Source organism: Neoarius graeffei, chromosome 15 (genome assembly GCF_027579695.1).
Source record: "Neoarius graeffei isolate fNeoGra1 chromosome 15, fNeoGra1.pri, whole genome shotgun sequence".
Lineage (NCBI taxonomy): Eukaryota > Metazoa > Chordata > Actinopteri > Siluriformes > Ariidae > Neoarius > Neoarius graeffei.
The window spans coordinates 56,132,671-56,159,125 of NC_083583.1; the positions used below are offsets into that span (position 1 = coordinate 56,132,671).

The 26,455-nt window shown below is 41.2% G+C and overlaps 1 protein-coding gene across 1 annotated transcript in view; it reads right to left on the bottom strand.

Moving 5' to 3' along the window:
* Positions 1-8,745: 8,745 nt before the first annotated feature.
* Positions 8,746-26,455, bottom strand: part of wdr18 (WD repeat domain 18) — a 331,262-nt gene continuing 313,552 nt past the window's right edge. Inside the window, exons 9-10 of the mRNA XM_060941676.1 lie at positions 16,741-16,809; positions 8,746-9,065 (exon numbers count right to left, since the gene is read on the bottom strand). Of these exons, the coding sequence (XP_060797659.1) occupies positions 8,937-9,065; positions 16,741-16,809 (198 nt within the window). The 3' untranslated portion in view covers positions 8,746-8,936. The remainder of the gene's footprint in view (positions 9,066-16,740; positions 16,810-26,455) is intronic.

Below are 26,455 nucleotides of genomic sequence, written 5' to 3' on the forward strand. Positions count from 1 at the left end.
GCCCAAAACCTTCAGGTGTCTGCTAGAAAGCTGAAGATGAAGCGGAATTTCATCTTTCAGCATGACAATGACACCAAAAAAAAAGTTCTGGAACGGCCCAGCCAGAGCCCAGACCTAAATCCAATTGAAAATCTGTGGGGTGACCTGAAGAGGGCTGAGCACAAGAGACGCCCTCGCAATCTGACAGATTCGGAGCACTTTTACAAGGAAGAGTGAGCAAATATTGCCAAGTCTAGATGTGTCAGGCTGATAGACTCCGACCCAAAAAGACTGAATGCTGTAATTAAATCTAAATGTGCTTCAATAAAGTATCAGTTTAAGGGTGTGTACACACTTATGCACGTTTTTTTATTTTTTTCCCCCCTAACAGATTTGTTTGTTTTCAATTGAATTGTACAGGTTATACAGTTGTGTTCAAAATAATAGCAGTCCAACATGACTAACCAGATCAATCACTGCTTTTGGTGGAAATTATATTACTACATGGCAAATAATTTACCAGTAGGTGTAGTAAAGTCGTAGAAAACCAACAGACCCAACATTCATGATATGCATGCTCCTGAGTCTGTGTAATCGAATAATTAAGTGAAAGGGACGTGTTCAAAATAATAGCAGTGTGGAGTTTAATTAGTGAGATCATTCATTCTGTGAAAAAACAGATGTCAGTCAGGTGGCCCTAATTTAAGGATGAAGCCAGCACATGTTGTACATCCATTTCTCTCTGAAAACCTGAGAAACATGGGTCGTTCCAGACATTGTTCAGAAGAACAGCGTGTTTTGATTAAAACGTTGATTGGAGAGGTAAAACATATACTGTAAAGAAGTGCAGAAAATGATGGGCTGCTCAGCTAAAATGATCTCCAGTGCTTTAAAATGGACAGCAAAGCCAGAGAGACGTGGAAGAAAACAGAAGACTACCATTCGAATGGATCGAAGAATAGCCAGAATGGCAAAGACTCAGCCAATGATCAGCTCCAGGGTGAACAAAGACGGTCTGAAGTTACCTGTGAGTACTGTGACAATTAGAAGATGCCTGTGTGAAGCTAATCTATCGGCAAGAAGCCCCCGCAAAGTTCCACTGTTAAAAAAAAGACGTGCTGAAGAGGATACAATTCGCCAAAGAACACATCGACTGGCCTAAAGAGAAATGGAAAAACATTTTGTGGACTGATGAAAGTAAGATTGTTCTTTTTGGGTCCAAGAGCCGCAGACAGTTTTTCAGACGACCCCCAAACACTGAATTCAAGCCACAGTACACTCTGAAGACAGTGAAGCATGGTGGTGCAAGCATCATGATATGGGGATGTTTCTCTTACTATGATGTCGGGCCCATTTATCGCATACCAGGGACCATGGATCAGTTTGCATATATCAGAATACTTGAGGAGGTCATGTTGCCTTACGCTGAAGAGGAAATGCCCTTGAAATGGGTGTTTCAACAAGACAACGACCCCAAACACACCAGTAAGCGAGCAGCATCAGGGTTCAAGACCAACAAAATGAAAGTTATGGAGTGGCCAGCCCAATCCCCGGACCTTAATCTGATAGAAAACTTGTGGGGTGACATCAAAAATGCTGTTTCTGAGGCAAAACCAAGAAATGCAGAGGAATTGTGGAATGTTGTCAAATCATCCTGGGCTGGAATACCTGTTCACAGGTGCCAGAAGTTCTCAGAAACCGTGGTTATACAACTAAATATTAGTTTAGTGATTCACAGGAATACTAAATCCTTAAGATTTTTTCAGTTTATACAGTAAATATTTGAGTTTGTAATGAAAAATGCAGACACTGCTATTTTTTTGAACAGCCCAATGTTCATTTTCTGTAAAGTAATTAAAATATTGATACATTTTTCTTCATGTTTTGATGTAGAATATAATGTGCAGTGTTCCCAATGCATGGAAATAAAAACTATTATAAGGATTTTGAGCTTTACTCACGTTTTTAAACACACTGCTATTATTTTGAACACGACTGTAGTTCACATTAAAGGTGGGGAAAGTTTTGAAATTATTTATCGTGGCCTCATTTTTTTTACATCAGAAAAAATGATCATTTTAACGGGGTGTGTAGACTTATGTCCACTGTAGATACTCAAAATGAAATCTTATAATTAATTTTTTTATTATTGAAAAACAGGAGGGCAACTCTCTCTCTCTCTCTCTCTCTCTCTGTGTGTGTTAACTCTTTCCCCAGTAGAGCGTCTATTTTGGCTAGGCTAGTTCTAGCCTAGTGACTAGTGTGACTAGTTCATTCTGTAGGTTTTGTGCTGTTGGACAGTGACCGAGAGCTAACCGATTCACTGAAGCTAAAAATACAAGCTCTTGTTGCAAGTAAGAGGTTTTGATCGCTAGTTTTACTGGATCACGGTGGTGTTTCAGAGAATCGCCTTAGCAAATGTATTTATGACTAAATGTGTAAAAGTCAATTATATGCCTATTTAGAACGAAAGACCTATTCAGAGAAATGACATACTCATTAACAATGTGATAAAGTACATTTCACGATTTTACATTTCAGCTGGATTCAATTGGTCATACCACAAATTAAATAGTGAGCCAGCCAATATTGCTCTATGTACACTACCGTTCAAAAGTTTGGGGTCACCCAGACAATTCTGTATTTTCCATGAAAAGTCACACTTTTATTTCCCACCATAAGTTGTAAAATGAATAGAAAATATAGTCAAGACATTTTTCTGGCCATTTTGAGCATTTAATCGACCCCACAAATGTGATGCTCCAGAAACTCAATCTGCTCAAAGGAAGGTCAGTTTTATAGCTTCTCTAAAGAGCTCAACTGTTTTCAGCTGTGCTAACATGATTGTACAAGGGTTTTCTAATCATCCATTAGCCTTCTGAGGCAATGAGCAAACACATTGTACCATTAGAACACTGGAGTGAGAGTTGCTGGAAATGGGCCTCTATACACCTATGGAGATATTGCACCAAAAACCAGACATTTGCAGCTAGAATAGTCATTTACCACATTAGCAATGTATAGAGTGCATTTCTGATTAGTTTAAAGTGATCTTCATTGAAAAGAACAGTGCTTTTCTTTCAAAAATAAGCACATTTCAAAGTGACCCCAAACTTTTGAACGGTAATGTATACTTTAAAAGAAATAAACTGCCCAAATCATCCAGGAAACTTTCATCCACACTGGGATTACTAACAAGGGCAAGTGTGTCAATATGAAGAACGTGCTCTGGATTAGACCCTCATCCCCTTGTGCTTCAAGTGCCCACTTGCGATGTCGGAGTTGTGAGAGGAAGTCATGCTGGAAGTGGGTTGTTTAGACCCCATTTCTCACAGTAGGTCATTAAAGATGGGGGGTAGTACATAACGAGACTCGCAACCAACAACAAATAGTAGAACTGCTTAAAAAGATGAAGCAGCACAGAATTAGAAGACTAATATGAAGTGTTTGTTTTCTGTTTGGCATCTTGGTTCTCCTGATATAAAGTACTGTATTTCTGGTCAATTTGTGACCAAAGACAAAACCAGCACTGGTTTTTAAGCTGCACTGCAGCTGGTCAGACTTCACCCAGTAATCAGGAGGACGCGAGAGCAGTCACGTTCATTCGTAATCAAGATTTCGCATTTTGTATTCTGCTATTTGGAATAATCTGAGGAAATTAAAACAGCAATGTGTGTTCTGATTAAATCTTAAAACTATTGTTAGAATATCTAGATAGATCAGTGGCGGCTGGTAGTCTTTCAAACAGGGGAGGCTGGTAGGTTATGATATTTCCAGATTTTAAAAGAAAAAACATCAATTTTGCCCATACTCTTGCCTCTGATCTGGCTGATTGTTGGCAGGGTCACAAACTGTGAAATAACAGGTTCTTTTGGCCCATTAGCCTACTGTCCAATATACATGATGGTGGTGTTGGGGGGGGGGGGGGGGGGGTATGTTTTCACATTTTATATTTTAAAATTGTGGCATGTTGTTTAAAAATTGATCATTATTGAAAGCAACTCTTTGTCAGGAACCTCAGCAGTAACAGCAGAGTGTTCTGGAATAGGCACAAGCACTGACCTTGGGGAGCCAAACATAGAGCTGGGTGCCACACATTTCATTCAATGACACTTTCCCTATATTTTACTTATTTTGACTGAGAAATGTTTTATTGACAATTTTGATAACCCTTCACTTTTAATCCAGGTCTGTAGTGTGAAATGTTCTCGGCTGTGTTTTTGTTTAAAAATGTTTTCCAAATTGTAGCTGTGTTTAATTCATATCCAGAAAAATATATTGTGGCAGCAGGGGCGTGGTCAAGCACCGGTCTGTGACAGGAGGGCGGAGCCAGGGAAGGTGAGTGGCAGAATCACTACACCTGACGGTAATTAACCTGTTTGTGTGTCTTCCCAGTACTGCACCCTATTTAAGGAGGCAGAGGAGAGCTCTTCCCGGGACAAGAACACAGCGTGTGTGCATGTATTTACCTGAAATATAACGGTTGCTATACTGAAAAGTCTGGCAATAAAAGCCTATTTCTTACCTGAAGCTTTGTCCTGCCGTCCTCTGTGCTCCACCCACACCTAAGAGCTCTACATATATATTCCAATATAATATACTCAGCATAAACATTTTAAATAGATTCTATATTTTTGGTCCATCCATGACATATTACTAAAGTAGCCTATTTACTGTTGTTGATGTGGGTCACTTGCTGTTAGCCAATTCACTTTCTCGTACCAGGAGAGCTGAAAGGAACGAGTATTATTCCCTACCTTTTTCACCAAGTCAATTTGAGGCGTTGGTCTACCCTGCTCTGTAATTTTAATTTTTTCCTCGAAAGGAAGACTGGCAAATGGCTTCACCGAAATTAAATCAGCAATGCTTGGCATCCGTACATAGCTTTCTTGCTAGCTGACTAGCCCCCTCAAGTTCAAGTTCAGTCACTCAAATAAACGACATTTCTGGAACTAAGATAGCAAACTTGACAACACTATATTTACACTTTATTTACAATGAAAATATATACAAACTAAAAAAGCTGGTAGAAACCGTATGTAATGAATGAAATTGAAATGTAAGCTGAGCTCTTACAATACACCACAGCACTTGCGAATCCGCATGGGACTGAACTGAAATTCACCGCTGCCTGTCTATATTTGAAACGAGCTGTCAATCAAAGAAAATATCCGGCCGCTTTCACCAATCACCAGTCTCCTCGCGGAAACTGCCATGTCCCTCCCATGTGAGGCTGGGAGTCCGGTGGGCGGGCGTTTTCGCAGTATTTGTCCAATAACCGTCTTGCATTTTGATATTGAAAGCGCAGAGCTCCCAAATGCCGTTGAAGTGCACTGAGGCTGGGCTGCATCGCGCTGTCACGAGGGGGAAAAACTCACGCACACATTAAAGTTATAAGGGAATGATTTCGCACTGTAGTTGGGTTGAGCACATATATTTCTATGATTCTGGATCTGAAATAGCAATGTTATAAGGTCGGCTATAACATAAGCCTAGTGCAATTCATCCTACACAATGTTCGTCATTTTTAGAGGAGGCTGAGCCTCCCTCGTTGTCTTAGAGCAATCGCCCGTGAGATAGATGTTTTCAATGTCTCATCTCATCTCATTATCTGTAGCCGCTTTATCCTGTTCTACAGGGTCGCAGGCAAGCTGGAGCCTATCCCAGCTGACTACGGGCGAAAGGCGGGGTACACCCTGGACAAGTCGCCAGGTCATCACAGGGCTGACACATAGACACAGACAACCATTCACACTCACATTCACACCTACGCTCAATTTAGAGTCACCAGTTAACCTAACCTGCATGTCTTTGGACTGTGGGGGAAACCGGAGCACCCGGAGGAAACCCACGCGGACACGGGGAGAACATGCAAACTCCACACAGAAAGGCTCCCATCAGCCACTGGGCTCGAACCCAGAACCTTCTTGCTGTGAGGCGACAGCGCTAACCGCTACACCACCGTGCCACCCTGTTTTCAATGTGTGTAGAAAAAAAAATAGTAAAACCAACTGTATAACCCGAAAAAGGTTTTAGTTTTCTCTAATCCTTTCACGCATTTCCCATTTTCACACGTCACTCATCAGTAAACTTCTGCTGCCTAAATGCATACACAGGATGACACTAAGGCGATGTGTGTGCGTACAAAAGCAATTCCCGGCGCTGTGAAGAGGAACAGGTGAAAGAGTGTAACTCAAAAGGAAAATGATGAGTGCAGGCACTGGTTATCAGCCTTCTTCACATCCTTCTTAAGTTGATGAGATTTGAAATTTCAGATCTGCATCACAAAGGCTAAATGAGTTAACTAGATAAAAATCCAGGGCTTCATATGCTTGCAAGAGCGGAATGTTCTTTAGCTGAATAAGATAAATTCTTTATAATTTATATATACTTACACGCCACTTTATTAGGAACACCCATCCACGTGCTGTTTTAGGCAGTTATCTAAATCAGCCAATCTGTTGACAGCAGCACAATCCATAACATCACGCAGATACAGTGAACCCTTTAGAATTTTCTATATTTCTGCATAAATATGACCTAAAACATCATCAGACTTTCACACAAGTCCTAAAAGTAGATAAAGAGAACCCAGTTAAACAAATGAGACAAAAATATTATACTTGGTCATTTATTTATTGAGGAAAATGATCCAATATTACATATCTGTGAATGGCAAAAGTATGTGAACCTTTGCTTTCAGTATCTGCTGTGACCCCCTTGTGCAGCAATAACTGCAACTAAACGTTTGCGGTAACTGTTGATCAGTCCTGCACACCGGCTTGGAGGAGTTTTAGCCCATTCCTCCGTACAGAACAGCTTCAACTCTGGGATGTTGGTGGGTTTCCTCACATGAACTGCTCGCTTCAGGTCCTTCTACAACATTTCCATTGGATTAAGGTCAGGACTTTGACTTGGCCATTCCAAAACATTAACTTTATTCTTCTTTAACCATTCTTTGGTAGAACGACTTGTGTGCTTAGGGTCGCTGTCTTGCTGCATGACCCACCTTCTCATTTGTTTAACTGGGTTCTTTATCTACTTTTCGGACTTGTGTGAAAATCTGATGTTTTAGATCATACTTATGCAGAAATATAGAAAATTCTAAAGGGTTCACAAACTTTCAAGCACCACTGTACAAATCGAGAGCTTCAGTTAATGGTCAAACATCAGAACTGTGGTTTCAAAGTGTGACTTTCTTTCACTGTAACATGGGTGTTGGTTTGAGCCAGATGGACTGGTTTGAGCATTTCAGAAACTGCTGATCTCCTGGGGTTTTCACACACAACAGACTCTAGAGTTTACACAGAATGGTGCGAAAAACAAAAAACACCGAATGAGCGACAGTTCTGTGGGTGGAAACAAACACCTTGAGATCAGAGGAAAACGGCCAGATTGGTTCGAGCTGCCAGGAAGGATATAGTAACTCATATAATCACTCTTTACAACCGTGGTGAGCAGAAAAGCATCTCAGCATGCAACAGCAGAAGAACACATCGGGTTCCGCTCCTGCAGCCAAGAACAGGGATCTCAGAATCAAGAACAAGTTCCTACTAAAATGGCAAGTGAGTTGTGTGATGTATATACACACAAAATGTGCGTCAGTCCACTAGATTTTCATACCAGATGCTCAGATTATGGATTTTCAGTTCTACCTGCTGCATTACACTACCAAGCCTCCATATGCACGCAATCCAAAATGGTCCATTTTCCAGGCACTCACTACAGATGATACAGAATCTTGTGAATCCATCAGGAGACAATCTTGACTGTAGATTATTGGTGAATTTCCCAGATTTGTTGAGCAAGAGACCACAAAATTCTGCTCGGAAGGTCAAGAAAACGCGTGGTGAACTCTTAGCGCCGCCAAGCGCATGTTGCGCGAAAACTGCACTTGCATGATCGATGCATTTTCACTACAAATCAAAACGTCATTCTTTGATTTTTATGGCAGAAGGAAGACTTGTCTCAGTCATGGATGATGTTAAAAGTGGTAAATGTAACCAGTAGGGGCGCTACTGAGGTGATTATTCGTTGCAAGCTACTGGATCAGCCAGCGAAAACGGTGCAAAATATTGCATGCTTTTCAACGCCGTTTCTATGCGTTCTGTAAACAGAGCATCTGGCACAAAAATCCCATGGTGCAACACACACACACACACACACACATTTTATATACAAGTTGGTTGAGATTGACTTTTAATTCTTTTTATTAATTCAGGAGAAAGTAGAAAACGGTAGAAATATGCTTGTGTCGGTCACACAAAGTGCAACAAGGCGTAGAAGAGAAAAAGATGAGTTGACATCTCCTGCCAGGGAAAATCCTTTTGTTTTGTTTTTTCACAAATAAAATGCAATGCACAGAAAGGTGTTTACTGAACACATTAAGCCCAGTGCAGCAAACCTTGGCGTAGCTATCAAAGAAAGGAAACATTTTTCCTGAACATGAGATGCAGAAAGAAAAATGAAAGATGTTTGGTTCTGTTTTCTTCCAGTAATTTGATAGAACTCTATTTTGTTCCCTTCTAAAAGAAGAAACAATACGAACAAACTGATCTGTTAGAAAACACTACAGATTATAAAGCAGTGTGCAATGAAATGCATTTTCGCCAAACACCGAAGCGGTAAATTAAAACCGAGCTCATCCAAGGTTATTGCTTTGCATTATTAATGGTTTCTATTCCATGTTTTATTGAGTATATGACAGTCAGTTCTGAATATCATCTCCTCTCATAATGTAGTAACAGTATAAAAAACAGGACAGGATGAATATTTAAAAAAAATGTTTATCATACAAAGTCAATGAGAATTTCAAATACCTCAGAGGAAGAGAGACCACATCACTGTGTGTGTCCAACATACAATATGTGACTGAAGTTTTATTCACAATATTACAGCCACTTTTACTTTAACAAGCTCATTTCTGCTCACAGTGAGGTCAATTCACGAAGGACTTTCTAATTAGGCTTTGTAAGGAGCTGTGTGGAAAACTCATACAGCTCTTTGTTGATTTGCTTCAGGGTCCTCACCTCTTCTTCCAATTCCGAAACGCGTACCTTTGTGTTCTCTCCGTCACCAAACACACTCTGAATGTGAAAAAAAAGTATTAATCTCTCTCTCTCTCTCTCTCTCTCTCTCTCACACTCACACACACACACTAGTGCATCTCAAAAAAATAGAATACCATGAAAAAGTTCTTTTTTCATAATTTAATTCAAAAAGGTAAACTTTCATATATTCTATATTCATTACATGTAAAGTGAAATATTTAAATCCTTGTTTGTTTTAATTTTGATGATTATGGCTTATAGCTCATGAAAATCAGAAATCCAGTATCTCAAATTATTAGAATATTCCCTAAGATCAATCAAAAAAAGGATTTACAATACAGAAATGTCCAACTTCTGAAAAGTATATTCATTTATACACTCAGTACTTGGTTGGGGCTCCTTTACCATGAATTACTATATCAATGCGGTGTGGCATGGAGGTGATCAGTCTGTGGCACTGCTGAGGTGTTACTGAAGCCCAGGTTGCTTTGATAGTGGCCTTCAGCGTATCTGTATTTTTGGGTCGGGTGTTTCTCATCTTCCTCTGGACAATACCCCATAGATTCTCTATGGGGTTCAGGTCAGGCAAGTTGGCTGGCCAATCAAACACAGTAATATCATGGTCAGCAAACCATTTGGTAGTAGTTTTGGCACTGTGGGTAGGTGCTAAGTCCTGCTGGAAAAGGAAATCAGCATCTCCAAAAAGCTCGTCAGCAGATGGAAGCATGAAGTGCTCTAAAATCTCCTGGTAGATGGCTGTGTTGACTTTGGACTTGATAAAATACAGTGGACCAACACCAGCAGATGACATGGCACCCCAAATCATCACAGACTGTGGAAACTTCACACTGGGCTTCAAACACCTTGGATTCTGTGCCTCTCCACTCTTCCTCCAGACTCTAGAACCGTGATTTCCAAATTAAATGCAAAATGTACTTTCATCTGAAAAGAGGACTTTGGACCACTGAGCAACAGTCCATTTCTTTCTCTCCTTAGCCCAGATAAGACACTTCTGACATTGTCTCTGGCTCAGGAGTAGCTTGATATTAGGAATGCGAAAGTTGTATCCCCTTTCTTGAAGATGTCTGTTCGTGATGGGTCTTGATACACTGACACCAGCCTCAGTCCACTCCTTGTGAAGCTCTCCCAAGTTCTTGAATCAACTTTTCTTGACAATCCTCTCAAGACTGCGGCCATCCCTGTCGCTTGTGCACCTTTTCCAGCCACCCTTTTCAGCAATGACCTTTTGTGGCTTACCCTCCTTGTGGAGGGCATCAGTGATCATCTTCTGGACAACAGTCAAGTCAGCAGTCTTCCCCATGATTGTGGTTGTGTGTACTGAACTAGACCGAGAGATACACTGTGTTCATACTGTTTTACTCAAACTCGAAATGAAATATTCTAATATTTTGAGATTTTTTTTTTTAAATGTTTTTGTACTATATGCCATACTGATTAAAATAGAAAAATGCTTGAAACATTTTGGTTTCTGTGTAATGAGTCTATAATATATAACATTTTCACTTTCTTAAATAACTGATGGAAAATATTGAACTTTTTCACAATATTCTAATTTTTTGAGATGCACTAGTATATGGGGTCATTCTAGAATTCGGGGCACATTTTGCATCTCTGAGATAAACCTTTTTGTTATTTTCCACAAAAGAAATCTTTACTGAATCAATTTTGAACAATAATGCAAATTAAATAAACGTTCACCAACAGCAATGCTTGATGTACATTTTCGATCCAATTTATCGATAAAACATTCACTAAATGACTCCCACCCCTCCCCCCACATTACTGGCCGTCTTCGACTCCTGATTCATCCATTCGACTCGAATAAACATCAAGTGATTCAGTCTAACAGTCTGTTTTTTGAGGGTTATTCTATTAACTGTTACAAAGTCAATTGCACACAAAGTCTATTTTCTGTATTATGTGAAATTTCAGGAATTTAAAAAAAAAAAAAAGATTTTTTTATCCGTCCCAATGTTCTTGTCAACTCTGTTAAAAAAAAAACTGCATAAATTCCACAAAGATAAAATAATACGCATGACACCTGTGCCGAGAGATGTCACTTCCTCTGGTGGGAAACTTCAGAAAGGCAGTGAGGTGTGTTATGTTTCTTCTCTCATTAATTTGAACAAAATGTTGAGGATACACAGACAGTCAATTAATTATTCGTCAAATCTGTTATTGTGATATTGGAGTGAATCTCTCGTGTTTTTTTTTTTAAACAATTAATTTGATTAAAATCCATAAAACTCTGTTTTTAATACATGCCGTGCGGTAGCTAGTTTGAATTTAGCAATGTGGAGTTAAGAGACAAAAAGCTGGGAAATGTCAACTCTGTTACCATCAGTTCTGTTAATGGATTGCCCAGTTGAACGATAGCAGAGTTGACGATGACTAACAGAGTCGACACTTGAAACATACGCACAATTATAGAATAGGACACACACACACACACACACAGGGAAGTTTCAAAATTCCATATTTTATTCAGAATAGAACATAGATGACATATCAAATGTTGAAACTGAGAAAATGTATCATTTAAAGAGAAAAATTAGGTGATTTTAAATTTCATGACAACAACACATCTCAAAAAAGTTGGGACAAGGCCATGTTTACCACTGTGAGACATCCCCTTTTCTCTTTACAACAGTCTGTAAACGTCTGGGGACTGAGGAGACAAGTTGCTCAAGTTTAGGGATAGGAATGTTAACCCATTCTTGTCTAATGTAGGATTCTAGTTGCTCAACTGTCTTAGGTCTTTTTTGTCGTATCTTCCGTTTTATGATGCGCCAAATGTTTTCTATGGGTGAAAGATCTGGACTGCAGGCTGGCCAGTTCAGTACCCGGACCCTTCTTCTACGCAGCCATGATGCTGTAATTGATGCAGTATGTGGTTTGGCATTGTCATGTTGGAAAATGCAAGGTCTTCCCTGAAAGAGACGTCATCTGGATGGGAGCATATGTTGCTCTAGAACCTGGATATACCTTTCAGCATTGATGGTGTCTTTCCAGATGTGTAAGCTGCCCATGCCACACGCACTAATGCAACCCCATACCATCAGAGATGCAGGCTTCTGAACTGAGCGCTGATAACAACTTGGGTCATCCTTCTCCTCTTTAGTCTGAATGACACGGCGTCCCTGATTTCCATAAAGAACTTCAAATTTTGATTCGTCTGACCACAGAACAGTTTTCCACTTTGCCACAGTCCATTTTAAATGAGCCTTGGCCCAGAGAAGACGTCTGCGCTTCTGGATCATGTTTAGATACGGCTTCTTCTTTGAACTATAGAGTTTTAGCTGGCAACGGCGGATGGCACGGTGAATTGTGTTCACGGATAATGTTCTCTGGAAATATTCCTGAGCCCATTTTGTGATTTCCAATACGGAAGCATGCCTGTATGTGATGCAGTGCCGTCTAAGGGCCCGAAGATCACGGGCACCCAGTATGGTTTTCCGGCCTTGACCCTTACGCACAGAGATTCTTCCAGATTCTCTGAATCTTTTGATGATATTATGCACTGTAGATGATGATATGTTCAAACTCTTTGCAATTTTACACTGTCGAACTCCTTTCTGATATTGCTCCACTATTTGTCGGCGCAGAATTAGGGGGATTGGTGATCCTCTTCCCATCTTTACTTCTGAGAGCCGCTGCCACTCCAAGATGCTCTTTTTATACCCAGTCATGTTAATGATCTATTGCCAATTGACCTAATGAGTTGCAATTTGGTCCTCCAGCTGTGCCTTTTTTGTACCTTTCCAGCCTCTTATTGCCCCTGTCCCAACTTTTTTGAGATGTGTTGCTGTCATGAAATTTCAAATGAGCCAATATTTGGCATGAAATTTCAAAATGTCTCACTTTCGACATCTGATATGTTGTCTATGTTCTATTGTGAATACAATATCAGTTTTTGCATTCCGTTTTTATTTGCAATTTGTGCTTTGTCCCAACTTTTTTGGAATCGGGGTTGTATATATATATATATATATATATATATATATATATATATATATATATATACATACATACACACACACACACACACATACACGTGTCCATCCCATTCTATAATTACGGGTAAAATATAAGTCTATTACACCAGACAATGCATTAAGTCCTGATTAAGTCAGTTGTCTTTCTACAGCAAACCTCTGAAACAAACACACACGGTCACTGTATTAAAGCAGTTCATTTGATCCGGTATCACGACTCTGCCGAGTGTAAGGGTGCAGGGAAGTGAGTTCATTTTTTCTTCAGCCTGCAATCACGCTTAGTACATTTTAAAAAGGTCATTTGTGGTTCAAAGGAAAATTGGCCGACCTCAGGCTTACTTGCTGAGCATTAACTCTGCCGAGGAGGAAATCTCAAACATGGATAGGTTTGAAGAGAACTAAAGACCAATTCTGCTCAAAAAAAAGAAAAAAAAAGGGGGGATGACTTAACTTTCTTGTCGGGTTTGAAGAACGTCTTGGCTTCTTGATGAAGTCATCAAATCCCCTTTTTTTTTTTTTAAATCCCTAATCTAGCAGAGCAGATATCGACATTCTGCTATTGTGGAGAATTCCGCAGCGCAGGCAAACGGTGGAGGACAGCAATGCAATTTTCCCACAGATTAAGAAGCAGAGGGAGTGTGTGTGTGCGTTCGAAAACTCTTGTGCTCGCCATTAATTTATTTATTTTCAGCATTTCCTTCAAATAAACACCGTGGGCTTTCAGCTCACCCGCAGGATTCAGCTTCTGTTTTGATTGAGCGTACCTAATCCACTTAGCGGCATGCCGAGTTCTTCAGAGCTAAGCACAGCGGAGAAGGCGCAAAATTCCCCACAAAATTTTGCCTCACACTCCTAAAGGTCAACACAGGGTAAGGAGCCACTTGTGTCTGCTATGAGCAGGTCTCTCGGGTAAAGAGCCTGAATAAAATAACTGCATGTGAATGTTGTAAGAATAATAATGTTTAACGCAGATGCATTTTTTAACCTTGGAGCCTCCGTTATATTGCGTCATAATCCTTCCTGTAGTCAGCAGGTTGGATTTGAAATAATAAGCTCTTGGGGCGTTAATGTCCAATTTATTTCTATTTAATGTCGCTCTTCTTTTAATGCTCTTTGATGGAATTGCAAACTCAATTAATTAAGCGAGTAATTAAACAAGCGCTTAATTAAGCAAATAGTTCAGGATCTTTCGTGGCCTGTCTGAAGTAGGAGAAGTCACAATGCTGGGCTTTTTTTGTTGCACATTTTCTCCAAAGGAATGTCTTGTGCTTAGTTGTAGCCAGAATCGAAATTTTAATTTGAGGTCTATGTGCATCATAGTTATAACCACAATGCTGAATGTGTACAACATTTGTTGATTTTTAACCTCCGTTATCGTATCCTTCCATAAACTCCTCGCACTTGATTATTTTCATGAAATGTTTCGGTTTACAACGCAGCATCTTAATTTCTAAATGATGTCGCATGATACTGTGACACATGCGTTTCTGTGGAAAATAATTATTTCTTGATGAGGGATTTGTTTGACTCTGAATAAATTTATTTCAGTTAAAGGTTGAATTTTTCTCATTTTTTCAGCGTGAGATGAAGCGACTTCACCAAAAGGTGGATTTTTTCTAACCCTTTACAAGGGGGTGCCAATAATTGTCGGCCACTATATGTGATCAGTACAATAGCTAACAAAGGGCCTTATTTGTCAGTCTTTTAGTAAAGTCATGTGTAAATGTTTGTGTCAGACAAACCGAGCATAAAATCTTTAACTGGACTTATGAAGTTTCGTGTTGGATTTCCTCGTCAACGTGGGTGTTCTTTACCTGTAACATGCAAAGTGCGTTCCTAACACGGCTCATTTGCTTTTAATGATGGAAACGATCTTAAAATCCATAAAAGTTGAAACGTTCATGCACTGAAATGGCTACTAAATGGTTAAAAAAGGCAGAAAGGCTGAGGACGAAGTTATTCTGGCTCACTTCTATGCCAGTAAAAATATTTAGCAGTGTAAGGCCCAATCCCAATTCTAATTTCTACCCCTACCCCTCCCCCTTCCCCTCCCCCTTGGCCCTTCCCCTTGAAACTGAGCTACAAGGGATAGGGCTTGAAATTCAACCCTTACGTATTGGGATAGCCCTTCAACGATCGCATACGTCATCGCGTACCTCCGTCAGCGTTTACGTTAGCAAAACGCGACCAAATGCGTCATTGGCTGCGACCAGCCGCTACAGTCAGAGCCAGAGATCTCTGCTGGCAGGGTGTGATTTGTTAACTAACACCACTGAATGGGATATCTTTGGCGCTTCGTGCACCACATCCGACAGAATGAGGTGTCAGAACACTCATGTAAACAATAAAAGCGAGAATAACAGAACAAAACGTACGCAGTCAAGCAACCGAAAACAATACTCACTCCCAAAGCTTTTTAGCAGCAGCTTGGATTTCAGAAATCGCTGCTCATTCTCAGCTCGAAAGCGAATCAAGCGGCGTGTTTCCTCTGGATAACAACTTAAAACACGTAAATAATGGAGAAAATACATTTATGACAATCTTTCGCCGCGGGAACCGCCATGTTTCTGAAATCCGCATGAAATCTCGCTGAAATCCGCATGGCATTGTGGGAAATCACTCAAACCCCTTCGTTCGGAGTCAGCTCCAGGAAAATCTCCGTTTGGAGGGGTACAGAAGCCCTACCCCTTCCCCTACCCCTCCGCGTTAACTGGGATTGGGATACCCCTACCCCTTCACGTGAACGCGCAAAATGGAGGGGAAGGGCCAAGGGGTTGGTCCAAGGGGTGAAATGGGATTCGGCCTAACACTGCCATGCCAAGGCAAAGTGCAGTATCTTTTCTTTAGCTTTCAGCCGTCTGTAAAGTAACAATTTCTTGTTACATCTGTTTGTACAATAGCTCTTTCCCATTTTAGATCTGTTTTGGCAGCATTAGAGCTGTGCTACATCCACTCACAGTGAAGTCATGTGCATTCCTGCTATTGTACGTTATTGCACCCTCTGCTGTCTAAACAATGTAATTACAGCGGGGAAAACCTAAGAGATTACAGAGTCTGATGATGATCATGATTCATTTTATTAAATTCATTGATTCGAAACTTAATAAATTTGTATTACGATTTATCATTGCATGATACTAGGTCTGTCCAATCAATCAATCAAGTCTGACTGTGTTTCAGTAATTGTGTCCTCCACAATTATTGGCACCCCTTGTAAACATTAGTAAAAAATGTTTGGGCGGGGCGGGGCGGGGTGGGGGGGGGATCCACCTTTTAGTGAAGTTGCTTCATCTCACACTGACAAAATGAGAAAAATCCAACCTTGAAATGAAATAAATTTAATGAGAGAAAAAAAAAATCCCTCATCAAGAAATAATTATTTAACAAAACCACATGTGCCATAATTATTGGCACCCCTGCATTTAATACATCTCATTTTTTCAGTGCAAGCTGAAGCTACTTCACCAAAAGGTGGCTTTAAAAAAATATATATATATATCTTTGCAAGGGGTGCCAATAATTGTGGAGGGCACTGTATAAATCAGTGCTCGTCAGTCACATCATGTGCACAAGAATTTGTATCAGAATGTAAAACCATTTAAACTGTAGATGCAACATCAGTCCCAATTTTACTCAGAACTGCAGTAAAAGAGGGACAAATAACAATCAGAGCGGATCTTAATTCGTTCACCCACCTTGTCTGTAACAGCGCACATAAGAGAATGGAGGTGGTCTGCCTTCTCCAGATACGTCTCCTCTGGCTCCTGAAAAATGATTCAACCTTTATTAAAGTACATATTAAAATACATCAGTCTTATAAAGTAAGATCCAGATATTTGAATCCATGATCAAGATAACGAGTGCTATTATTTACTAACAATAAGTAATACACGGCAAGATGAATCAACATCAGGTTTGGTTTATTAAGAGATGGTAATCAACAGTCTCGGCCACCATCAACCGTGTTCATTTGCTTTTAAAGCGAGACTGCCTTTCAGATTTTTCAAGTGTAGGTTATAAAAAGAATTTTCCCTGACACCTAATTATTTTTGTTTAGTGGATTGAAAGCTACTGAACTTGAATCACGGACTTCCAATTTTATTAGAACAATTAATGACTTAATTCCCCGCTATTATTTCTTGCGTCATCATGACCCAATTCAAGATACTACATCATGCATGACGTGGTGGACTTTCCCCGTTCGCGCAAGGAATACAAATTTGAAACAGGAGAGAAAAATGGAGGACGTGAATGAAACGTGAAAAACCTACTACAGTAACAGAAAGCGAGAAGAAAAGACGGTATGTTATATACGAAGGAAAGGAAACGCAGGACCAAACTACAACCCCGATTCCAAAAAAGTTGGGACAAAGCACAAATTGTAAATAAAAACGGAATGCAATAATCTACAAATCTCAAAAACTGGTATTGTATTCACAATAGAACATAGACAACATATCAAATGTCGAAAGTGAGACATTTTGAAATTTCATGCCAAATATTGGCTCATTTGAAATTTCATGACAGCAACACATCTCAAAAAAGTTGGGACAGGGGCAATAAGAGGCTGGGAAAGTTAAAGGTACAAAAAAGGAACAGCTGGAGGACCAAATTGCAACTCATTAGGTCAATTGGCAATAGGTCATTAACATGACTGGGTATAAAAAGAGCATCTTGGAGTGGCAGCGGCTCTCAGAAGTAAAGATGGGAAGAGGATCACCAATCCCCCTAATTCTGCGCCGACAAATAGTGGAGCAATATCAGAAAGGAGTTCGACAGTGTAAAATTGCAAAGAGTTTGAACATATCATCATCTACAGTGCATAATATCATCAAAAGATTCAGAGAATCTGGAAGAATCTCTGTGCGTAAGGGTCAAGGCCGGAAAACCATACTGGGTGCCCGTGATCTTCGGGCCCTTAGACGGCACTGCATCACATACAGGCATGCTTCTGTATTGGAAATCACAAAATGGGCTCAGGAATATTTCCAGAGAACATTATCTGTGAACACAATTCACCGTGCCATCCGCCGTTGCCAGCTAAAACTCAATAGTTCAAAGAAGAAGCCGTATCTAAACATGATCCAGAAGCGCAGACGTCTTCTCTGGGCCAAGGCTCATTTAAAATGGACTGTGGCAAAGTGGAAAACTGTTCTGTGGTCAAACGAATCAAAATTTGAAGTTCTTTATGGAAATCAGGGACGCCGTGTCATTCGGACTAAAGAGGAGAAGGACGACCCAAGTTGTTCTCAGCGCTCAGTTCAGAAGCCTGCATCTCTGATGGTATGGGGTTGCATTAGTGCGTGTGGCATCGGCAGCTTACACATCTGGAAAGACACCATCAATGCTGAAAGGTATATCCAGGTTCTAGAGCAACATATGCTCCCATCCAGACGACGTCTCTTTCAGGGAAGACCTTGCATTTTCCAAAATGACAATGCCAAACCACATACTGCATCAATTACAGCATCATGGCTGCGTAGAAGAAGGGTCCGGGTACTGAACTGGCCAGCCTGCAGTCCAGATCTTTCACCCATAGAAAACATTTGGCGCATCATAAAACGGAAGATACGACAAAAAAAGACCTAAGACAGTTGAGCAACTAGAATCCTACATTAGACAAGAATGGGTTAACATTCCTATCCCTAAACTTGAGCAACTTGTCTCCTCAGTCCCCAGACGTTTACAGACTGTTGTAAAGAGAAAAGGGGATGTCCCACAGTGGTAAACACGGCCTTGTCCCAACTTTTTTGAGATGTGTTGTTGTCATGAAATTTAAAATCACCTAATTTTTCTCTTTAAATGATACATTTTCTCAGTTTAAACATTTGATATGTCATCTATGTTCTATTCTGAATAAAATATGGAATTTTGAAACTTCCACATCATTGCATTCCGTTTTTATTTACAATTTGTACTTTGCCCCAACTTTTTTGGAATCGGGGTTGTACTAAATATCGGCGGTCAGCGAGCACCTCGGTGTGATCAGCTGTTCGTTTAGTGACAGAATGATGTAACAGTCAGTGCACGCTCAAAGGTAAACCTGTAGATGGCAGTAATGCAACACCGTGGATGCCAGCTGCTGTAAAACCCAAAAGACGACGAAGACGAAGGTGAACCTGCGCACGCGCACACGGACTTCCTCTGTCCGCTTGACTGCACAAAGTGAGCGATTTCATGCACATTATTTACTAGAGAATCCACTCAAATTAAATAACTTCCCAGCCACAGAATGGCCTGATATTTTGACGTACTACAGAAATAAACATATATCACAATGATCAAATTTCAGAGGGAATTAAATTTCACTGGCTTTATGAAACTGAAAGGCTGTCTAGTTTTAAAGCCAAGAAAAAAAAAAAAACCAACAACCCAGCAGTATACTGAACAGAAGCAAAAAAAGGAAATGAACCAAAAAAATAAATAAATAAAAAATCCAATACAGCAGTACTAACGAAAAAAAAATCAACTGTTTATTTCATCAGGTAGTGGCTTACCTTTTTCTTTTTTTTTTTTTAAACAAATTAAAAAAAAAAAAAAAGCTCACAGTTTTCCATTTTGGGCGGCATGGTGGTGTAGTGGTTAGCGCTGTCGCCTCACAGCAAGAAGGTCCTGGGTTCGAGCCCCGTGGCCGGCGAGGGCCTTTCTGTGCGGAGTTTGCATGTTCTCCCCGTGTCCGCGTGGGTTTCCTCCGGGTGCTCCGGTTTCCCCCACAGTCCAAAGACATGCAGGTTAGGTTAACTGGTGACTCTAAATTGACCGTAGGTGTGAATGTGAGTGTGAATGGTTGTCTGTGTCTATGTGTCAGCCCTGTGATGACCTGGTGACTTGTCCCGTAGTCAGCTGGGATAGGCTCCAGCTCGCCTGCGACCCTGTAGAACAGGATAAAGTGGCTAGAGATAATGAGATGAGATGAGTTTTCCATTTTATGCAACAACTATAGCATGACTATGGCTACTACCGGTAGTTCAGTGAGCTACTTAGTGACTCTTTGGGGAAATCACTGCTTCCTCTTGTTCATCTTATGCGCTTAAATATCCAGCAGCAAGTGTGAAGATTTGAACCTTGAAGATTTTTCGAGTCATGTACGAAGTGCCAATAACAGTAAAAGCCTGGCACAAACACAGCAGGTCTTATCTTGGTTTAGAATCATTTCTGTCCGTCTTTTCTTTTAGACTCAATCTCCAGCCGACGGTTTTGCTGTCAGTTCCAGCAGTTAGGCTTAGTGTATGTATAAATCTCTGTTCTGGCACCAAGGTGGTGGAATAAACTTTCCCTGGCTGTCTGAACAGCTGAGTCATTGGCCGTCTTCAAATGAAGAACGAAGACCGACCTCTTCACTAGAAACGCATTTTAAAAGCCTCTCCTTGACCTATTGCTGTACCAACCATTTGTTCTACTTCCTGTTGGAAAGGGTTTTAAGCTTGAGAGTATTCCTGGACCATGACCTATTTGTTGTAACATGAGAATATGTTTTTGTTGGCGACTACAAAGCACTTCTGGATGTTAATCTGGAAAAGGCTGTCTGCCAAATACTACAGATCTAAAAGTGTGCTTTGTTTTTCTTTTTAATTTAAAGGGCGGCACGGTGGTGTAGCGGTTAGCGCTGTCGCCTCACAGCAAGAAGGTCCGGGTTCGAGCCCCGTGGCCGGCGAGGGCCTTTCTGTGCGGAGTTTGCATGTTCTCCCCGTGTCCGTGTGGGTTTCCTCCGGGTGCTCCGGTTTCCCCCACAGTCCAAAGACATGCAGGTTAGGTTAACTGGTGACTCTAAATTGACCGTAGGTGTGAATGTGAGTGTGAATGGTTGTCTGTGTCTATGTGTCAGCCCTGTGATGACCTGGCGACTTGTCCAGGGTGTACCCCGCCTTTCGCCCGTAGTCAGCTGGGATAGGCTCCAGCTTGCCTGCGACCCTGTAGAACAGGATAAAGCAGCTACAGATAATGAGATGAGATGAATGAGATATACCAGAGCATCAGCGGCGCAGTAGCTCACATGGCCGTACCATGAGAAACCAGACTCGTTTACAAATAACTCAGTTGTTCTTCATGAGAACAATCAGATCTTCCAAATAAAATGATCAGAATCAAAATCCAGTGAACACTCAGGGAGGCGTAGCGATTTTCCTGAAAGTTCGTTAACCGGCCTGATTAATTAGCAACTCTTTAATGAGAAATCACAAAACCAGGGAGCAACTTTTGTGCAGACTGATTAGATCTTCCAAACAAAACTAGAACTGTGAGTAAACTCACTATAGAATACCCCCACCACCACCACGCAACAAAATCTGTCAACTGGAACTTAAAAAAACGAAACCCCTGCAACACCATGATTCAAATTCCTATTAGTCATTCATCTCAATAATATTTGGGGTCGAAATCCATTTGGTACAATTTCATGGAGTGGAACAGCAGCCACATCACCAGATAATGACACATGGAAAAAAAAATAAGTATCTATAAGACCTTAGTTCAGGATTATTTTCCTTCATGCGCATCTTCATGTGGTATACTGCAACTGTGTAAAGGTTCATCAAAATCCATCAAACCGTTTAGGAGGAGTTGTGCTTACAAGACACATGGACAGAAGGACGGATTCTTATAAATGCAAAAAAAAATGAAACCACGATAAATAATTTCAGAACTTTTCCCACCTTTAATGTGACCTATAACCTGTACAATTCAATTGAAAAACAAACAAATCTGTTTGGGGGGAAAAAACATAAAAAAATAAATAACGTACAATAAGCTGGTTGCATAAGTGTGCACACCCTTACACTAATACCTTGTTGAAGCACCTTTTGATTTAATTACAGCATTCAGTCTTTTTGGGTTCACACCTGCCATCAACTACAATGACTCTGATTAACCCCAAATAAAGTTCAGACATTTACTCCGCTGCATCCTCCAGCAAAAGCCAGGGTTCACAGAGAGCTTACAAAGCAGCAAAGGGATCTCAGTGTTGAAAGGTATCAGTCAGGAGAAGGGGACAAAAACATTTCCACGCCATTAGATATACCATGGAGCACAGTGAAGACCGTCATCAAGAAGTGGAGAAAATATGGGATAACAGTGACGTTACCGAGAACTGGACGTCCCTCCAAAACTGATGAAAAGACAAGACGAAAACTGGTCAGGGAGGCTGCCGAGAGGCCTACAGCAACACTGAAGGAGCTGCAGGGATTTCTGGCAGGTACTGGTTGTGTACTACATGTGACAACAATCTCCCGTATTCTCCATATGTCTGGACTATGAGGTTGGGTCAAAGAAAAACATCCAGGCCCGGCTAAATTTTGCAAAAAAAATACATCAACTCTCCCAAAAGCATGTGGGAAAATGTGTTCTGGTCTGATGAAACCAAGGTTGAACTTTTTGGCCATCATTCCAAAAGGTATGTTTGGCGCAAAAACAACACTGCGCATCACCAAAAGAACCCCATACCCACGGTGAAGCATGGTGGTGGCAGCGTCATGTTTTGGGGTTGTTTTTCTTCAGCTGGAACAGTGGCTTTAGTCAAGGTGGAGGGAATTATGAACAGTTCTAAATACCAGCCAATTTTGGCCCAAAACCTTCAGGTGTCCGCTAGAAAGCTGAAGATGAAGAGGAATTTCATCTTTCAGTATGACAATGACACCAAGCATACATTGAAATCAACAAAAGAATGGCTTCACCAGAAGAAAATTAAAGTTCTGGAACGGCCCAGCCAGAGCCCAGACCTAAATCCAATTGAAAATCTGTGGGGTGACCTGAAGAGGGCTGTGCACAAGAGAAGCCCTCACAATCTGACCGATTTGGAGCGCTTTTGCAAGGAAGAGTGAGCAAATACAGGTAGTCGTCAAATTACGACCTATGCGACTTATGACCGATCGACTTTACGACCGTCTGGTTATGACTGGCAAGTGTTTCCCAGCTGAGCTAGCTGAGCGTACGACAGTTTCTGCCCCAGCTCCCGGCAGCGCCCAGCATCCAGCCAGTGTTGCCAGATACTGCTGACGGTTTCCAGCCCAAAATATGTTCAAAACCCGCCAAACTGGCAACACTGCATCCAGCCTCTTCTATTATGTGTGCAGTGCTTCGCTAGACAAACAATGAGCGAGCTACAGCGTGCGTGTGGCTTAACCAGATCTTGTGCTATAACGTGCGCAGCTGATAATCAAAGTAACTTTCACTTTTCTGTTCTGTTACACTGTTCTGTGTCCAATGTCCAAAATGAAAAGTTAGTTTTCAACTGTTCAGCTAAAAAAAAGTAATTAAAACGATTGTGTTGTTGAAATGATGTGCTTACAATTTATTTATAATCAAAAACTGATCCAGGTGGATGAAAGAGTGATAGTGTGATAAAGTACTATACCAGTACTACTGAGTGATAAGAAGTCCTAGTGAATGCTTGACAAGTAGACAATAATAAATAATTAGGTGCATTTTTCGGCTCAAAATAATATACCGGCAAGAAATAAAAGTTACTTTCACCCCTGAGTATGCAGTGTTTGACTTAAACCAAATAATGAGCCAAGGTAATGAAATAAGAAAATGTTGATAAAATAAGACTAAGATGATTACAATATCATTGCACATCACAATATACTTATGTTCATTTAACATAGTCTGACTTACAACCAGATCGGTTTACAACCAGTCAGTCGTAACCAAACGCAGTCGTAAGTCGACGACTACCTGTATTGCCAAGTCTAGATGTGGCAGGCTGCTGGACTCCGACCCAAAAAGACTGAATGCTGTAATTAAATCAAAAGGTGCTTCAACAAAGTATTAGTTTAAGGGTGTGCACACTTGTGCAACCAGCTTATTGTACATTTTTTTTATTTTTTATGTTTTTCCCTCTAACAGATTAGTTTGCTTTTCAATTGAATTGTACAGGTTATAGGTCACATTAAAGGTGGGAAAAGTTTTGAAATTATTTATCGTGGCCTCGTTTTTTTACATCAGAAAAAACGATCATTTTAACGGGGTGTGGACACTTTTTATATCCACTGTAATAATGTCTAAGAAAAAAAAAACAACTTTTCGTTCAAATTTCTAGCATTTCACCATCATATTTGGCTTTAAAAACATCCAATGGCTGAAATTCTGGTGCATCCCTACTATATTCTCATATCCATTTCAAACACCAAACATCTATACAGCAAAGACTAAGTATTTGGTACATGTGTGAATCTAAAAACAAACAAACAAACAAACAAACAAACAAACAAACAAACAAAACCCTACCACCACCACCACCACCAAAAACCCCCAGTCCTTTCCTCCTCATTGTCCAATTTCCATTTGTTATAAACAGTATAGGATGGACTATGAGGAAGAAAGGAGTATATGTTTCTCTCTCTCGCTCTATTTTTTTTTTGGATTCACGCATGTACCAAATACTTAGTCTTTGTACAAAGTAATGGTGAGTGCGGAAGAGAAGTGACGGAGAGTGTAAGCAGGGTGGAATGGATGGAAGAGAAGAGGATGTCAGTAGTGATCTGCGACAGAAGGGTACCAGCAAGAGTGAAAGGGAAAGTGTACAAGACAGGAGTAAGAGCAGCGATGGTGTCTGGTTTGGAGACAGTGGCACTGACACAAAGACAGGAGTCTGAACTGGAGGTAGCGGAGCTGAAGATGCTGAGATTCTTATTTACAGAGTTGGACAGGATGATAAACGAGTATCTTAGAGGGACAACACACGTAGGACGATTGGACACAAAGTGAGAGGGGCGAGATTGAGATGGTTTGGACTCGTAGCGAGGAGAGATCCAGGGTATATTGGGGAAAGAATGCTGGAGATGGAGAGGAAGAGCAAAGATGAGGTTTATGAATGTGGTGAGGGAGGACATGAGGATGGTGAGTGTGACAGAAAAAGATATGGAGGACAGGAGGAGATGGAGGGATATTATACACTGCAGTGACCCCTAAAGGAAACAGCTGAAAGAAGGAAGAGGAGGAGAAGAAGCAGAAGAAGAATGAGGAGGAGGAGAAGAAAAAGGAGGAGAAGAAGGAGAACGAGGAGGAGGAGAGGGAGGAGGAGGAGGAGAAGAAGAAGAGGGAGGAGAGGAAGGAGGAGGAGAAGAAGGAGGAGAGGGAGGAGAAGAAGAACGAGGAGGAGAAGGAGAAGAAGGAGGAGGAGAAGAAGAAGAAGAGGGAGGAGGAGGAGAAGAAGAAGAGGGAGGAGGGGGAGAAGAAGAAGAGGGAGGAGGGGGAGAAGAAGAAGAGGGAGGAGGGGGAGAAGAAGATGAGGGAGGAGGGGGAGAAGAAGATGAGGGGGGAGGAGGAGGAGGAGAAGATGAGGGAGGAGGGGGAGAAGAAGATGAGGGGGGAGGAGGAGGAGGAGAAGAAGAAGAGGGAGGAGGGGAGAAGAAGAAGGAGGGGGAGAAGGAGAAGAAGAAGGAGGGGGAGAAGAAGAAGAGGGAGGAGGGGGAGAAGAAGAGGGAGGAGGGGGAGAAGAAGAAGAGGGAGGAGGGGGAGAAGGGGAGGAGGAGGAGGGGGAGAAGGGGAGGAGGGGGAGAAGAAGAAGAGGGAGGAGGGGGAGAAGAAGAAGAGGGAGGAGGGGAGAAGAAGAAGAGGGAGGAGGGGGAGAAGAAGAAGAGGGGGAGGAGGAGAAGAAGAGGGGGGAGGAGGAGAAGAAGAAGGAGGAGGAGAAGAAGAAGGAGTATGGGATGGACTGCAACCAGTGAACTGAATTAAGATCATCTTAAACAGGTCCGCCTAACAATCAATCAACTGTGTGTGCGTCAGTTCGCATGTTGCAGTATTTACAGCTTCGTCCCATCACTTGCACAGAGTGAGAGTTCACACTCATTACAGGACACGCGCCATAAAGCACTTATTCCTCATGCAGTCAAGGTTTTCCAGAGACACCTACACAGGAGCACACTCTACTCTACTCTACTCTGCTCTGCTCTACTCTACTCTACTCTACTCTGCTCTACTCTACTCTACTCTACTCTGCTCTGCTCTACTCTACTCTGCTCTACTCTACTCTACTCTACTCTGCTCTACTCTACTCTACTCTACTCTGCTCTACTCTACTCTGCTCTACTCTACTCTACTCTGCTCCAAAGCACGCGCTGCAGATTATCAAAGCTTTACTTACCTTCATGGCACAATATCCGTACATCCCATAATAACCATCATCACAGCCTGTTATCAGGTTTTTTTTTTTTAATTGCTTAAAACGCTGCAGTGGCAGTTTCCCAAAACAGTACAGAGGTTGCTTTCTTAGATTTTTATCTGCTGTGTGTTGTACTTTAACAAGCGACAGTTTTTATCCGTGCTGTTTATGCCACAGCGCTGCTCCGTTCTCAAAGCTGATCAGTCGATTCGTTTTCTTTAACAGCAGCTCTGACAACAGCAGCACCAGCGACACCACAACTCACAGGTCTAATACCAAGCCTGGCAATAAATCTGCTTAGCAACCAT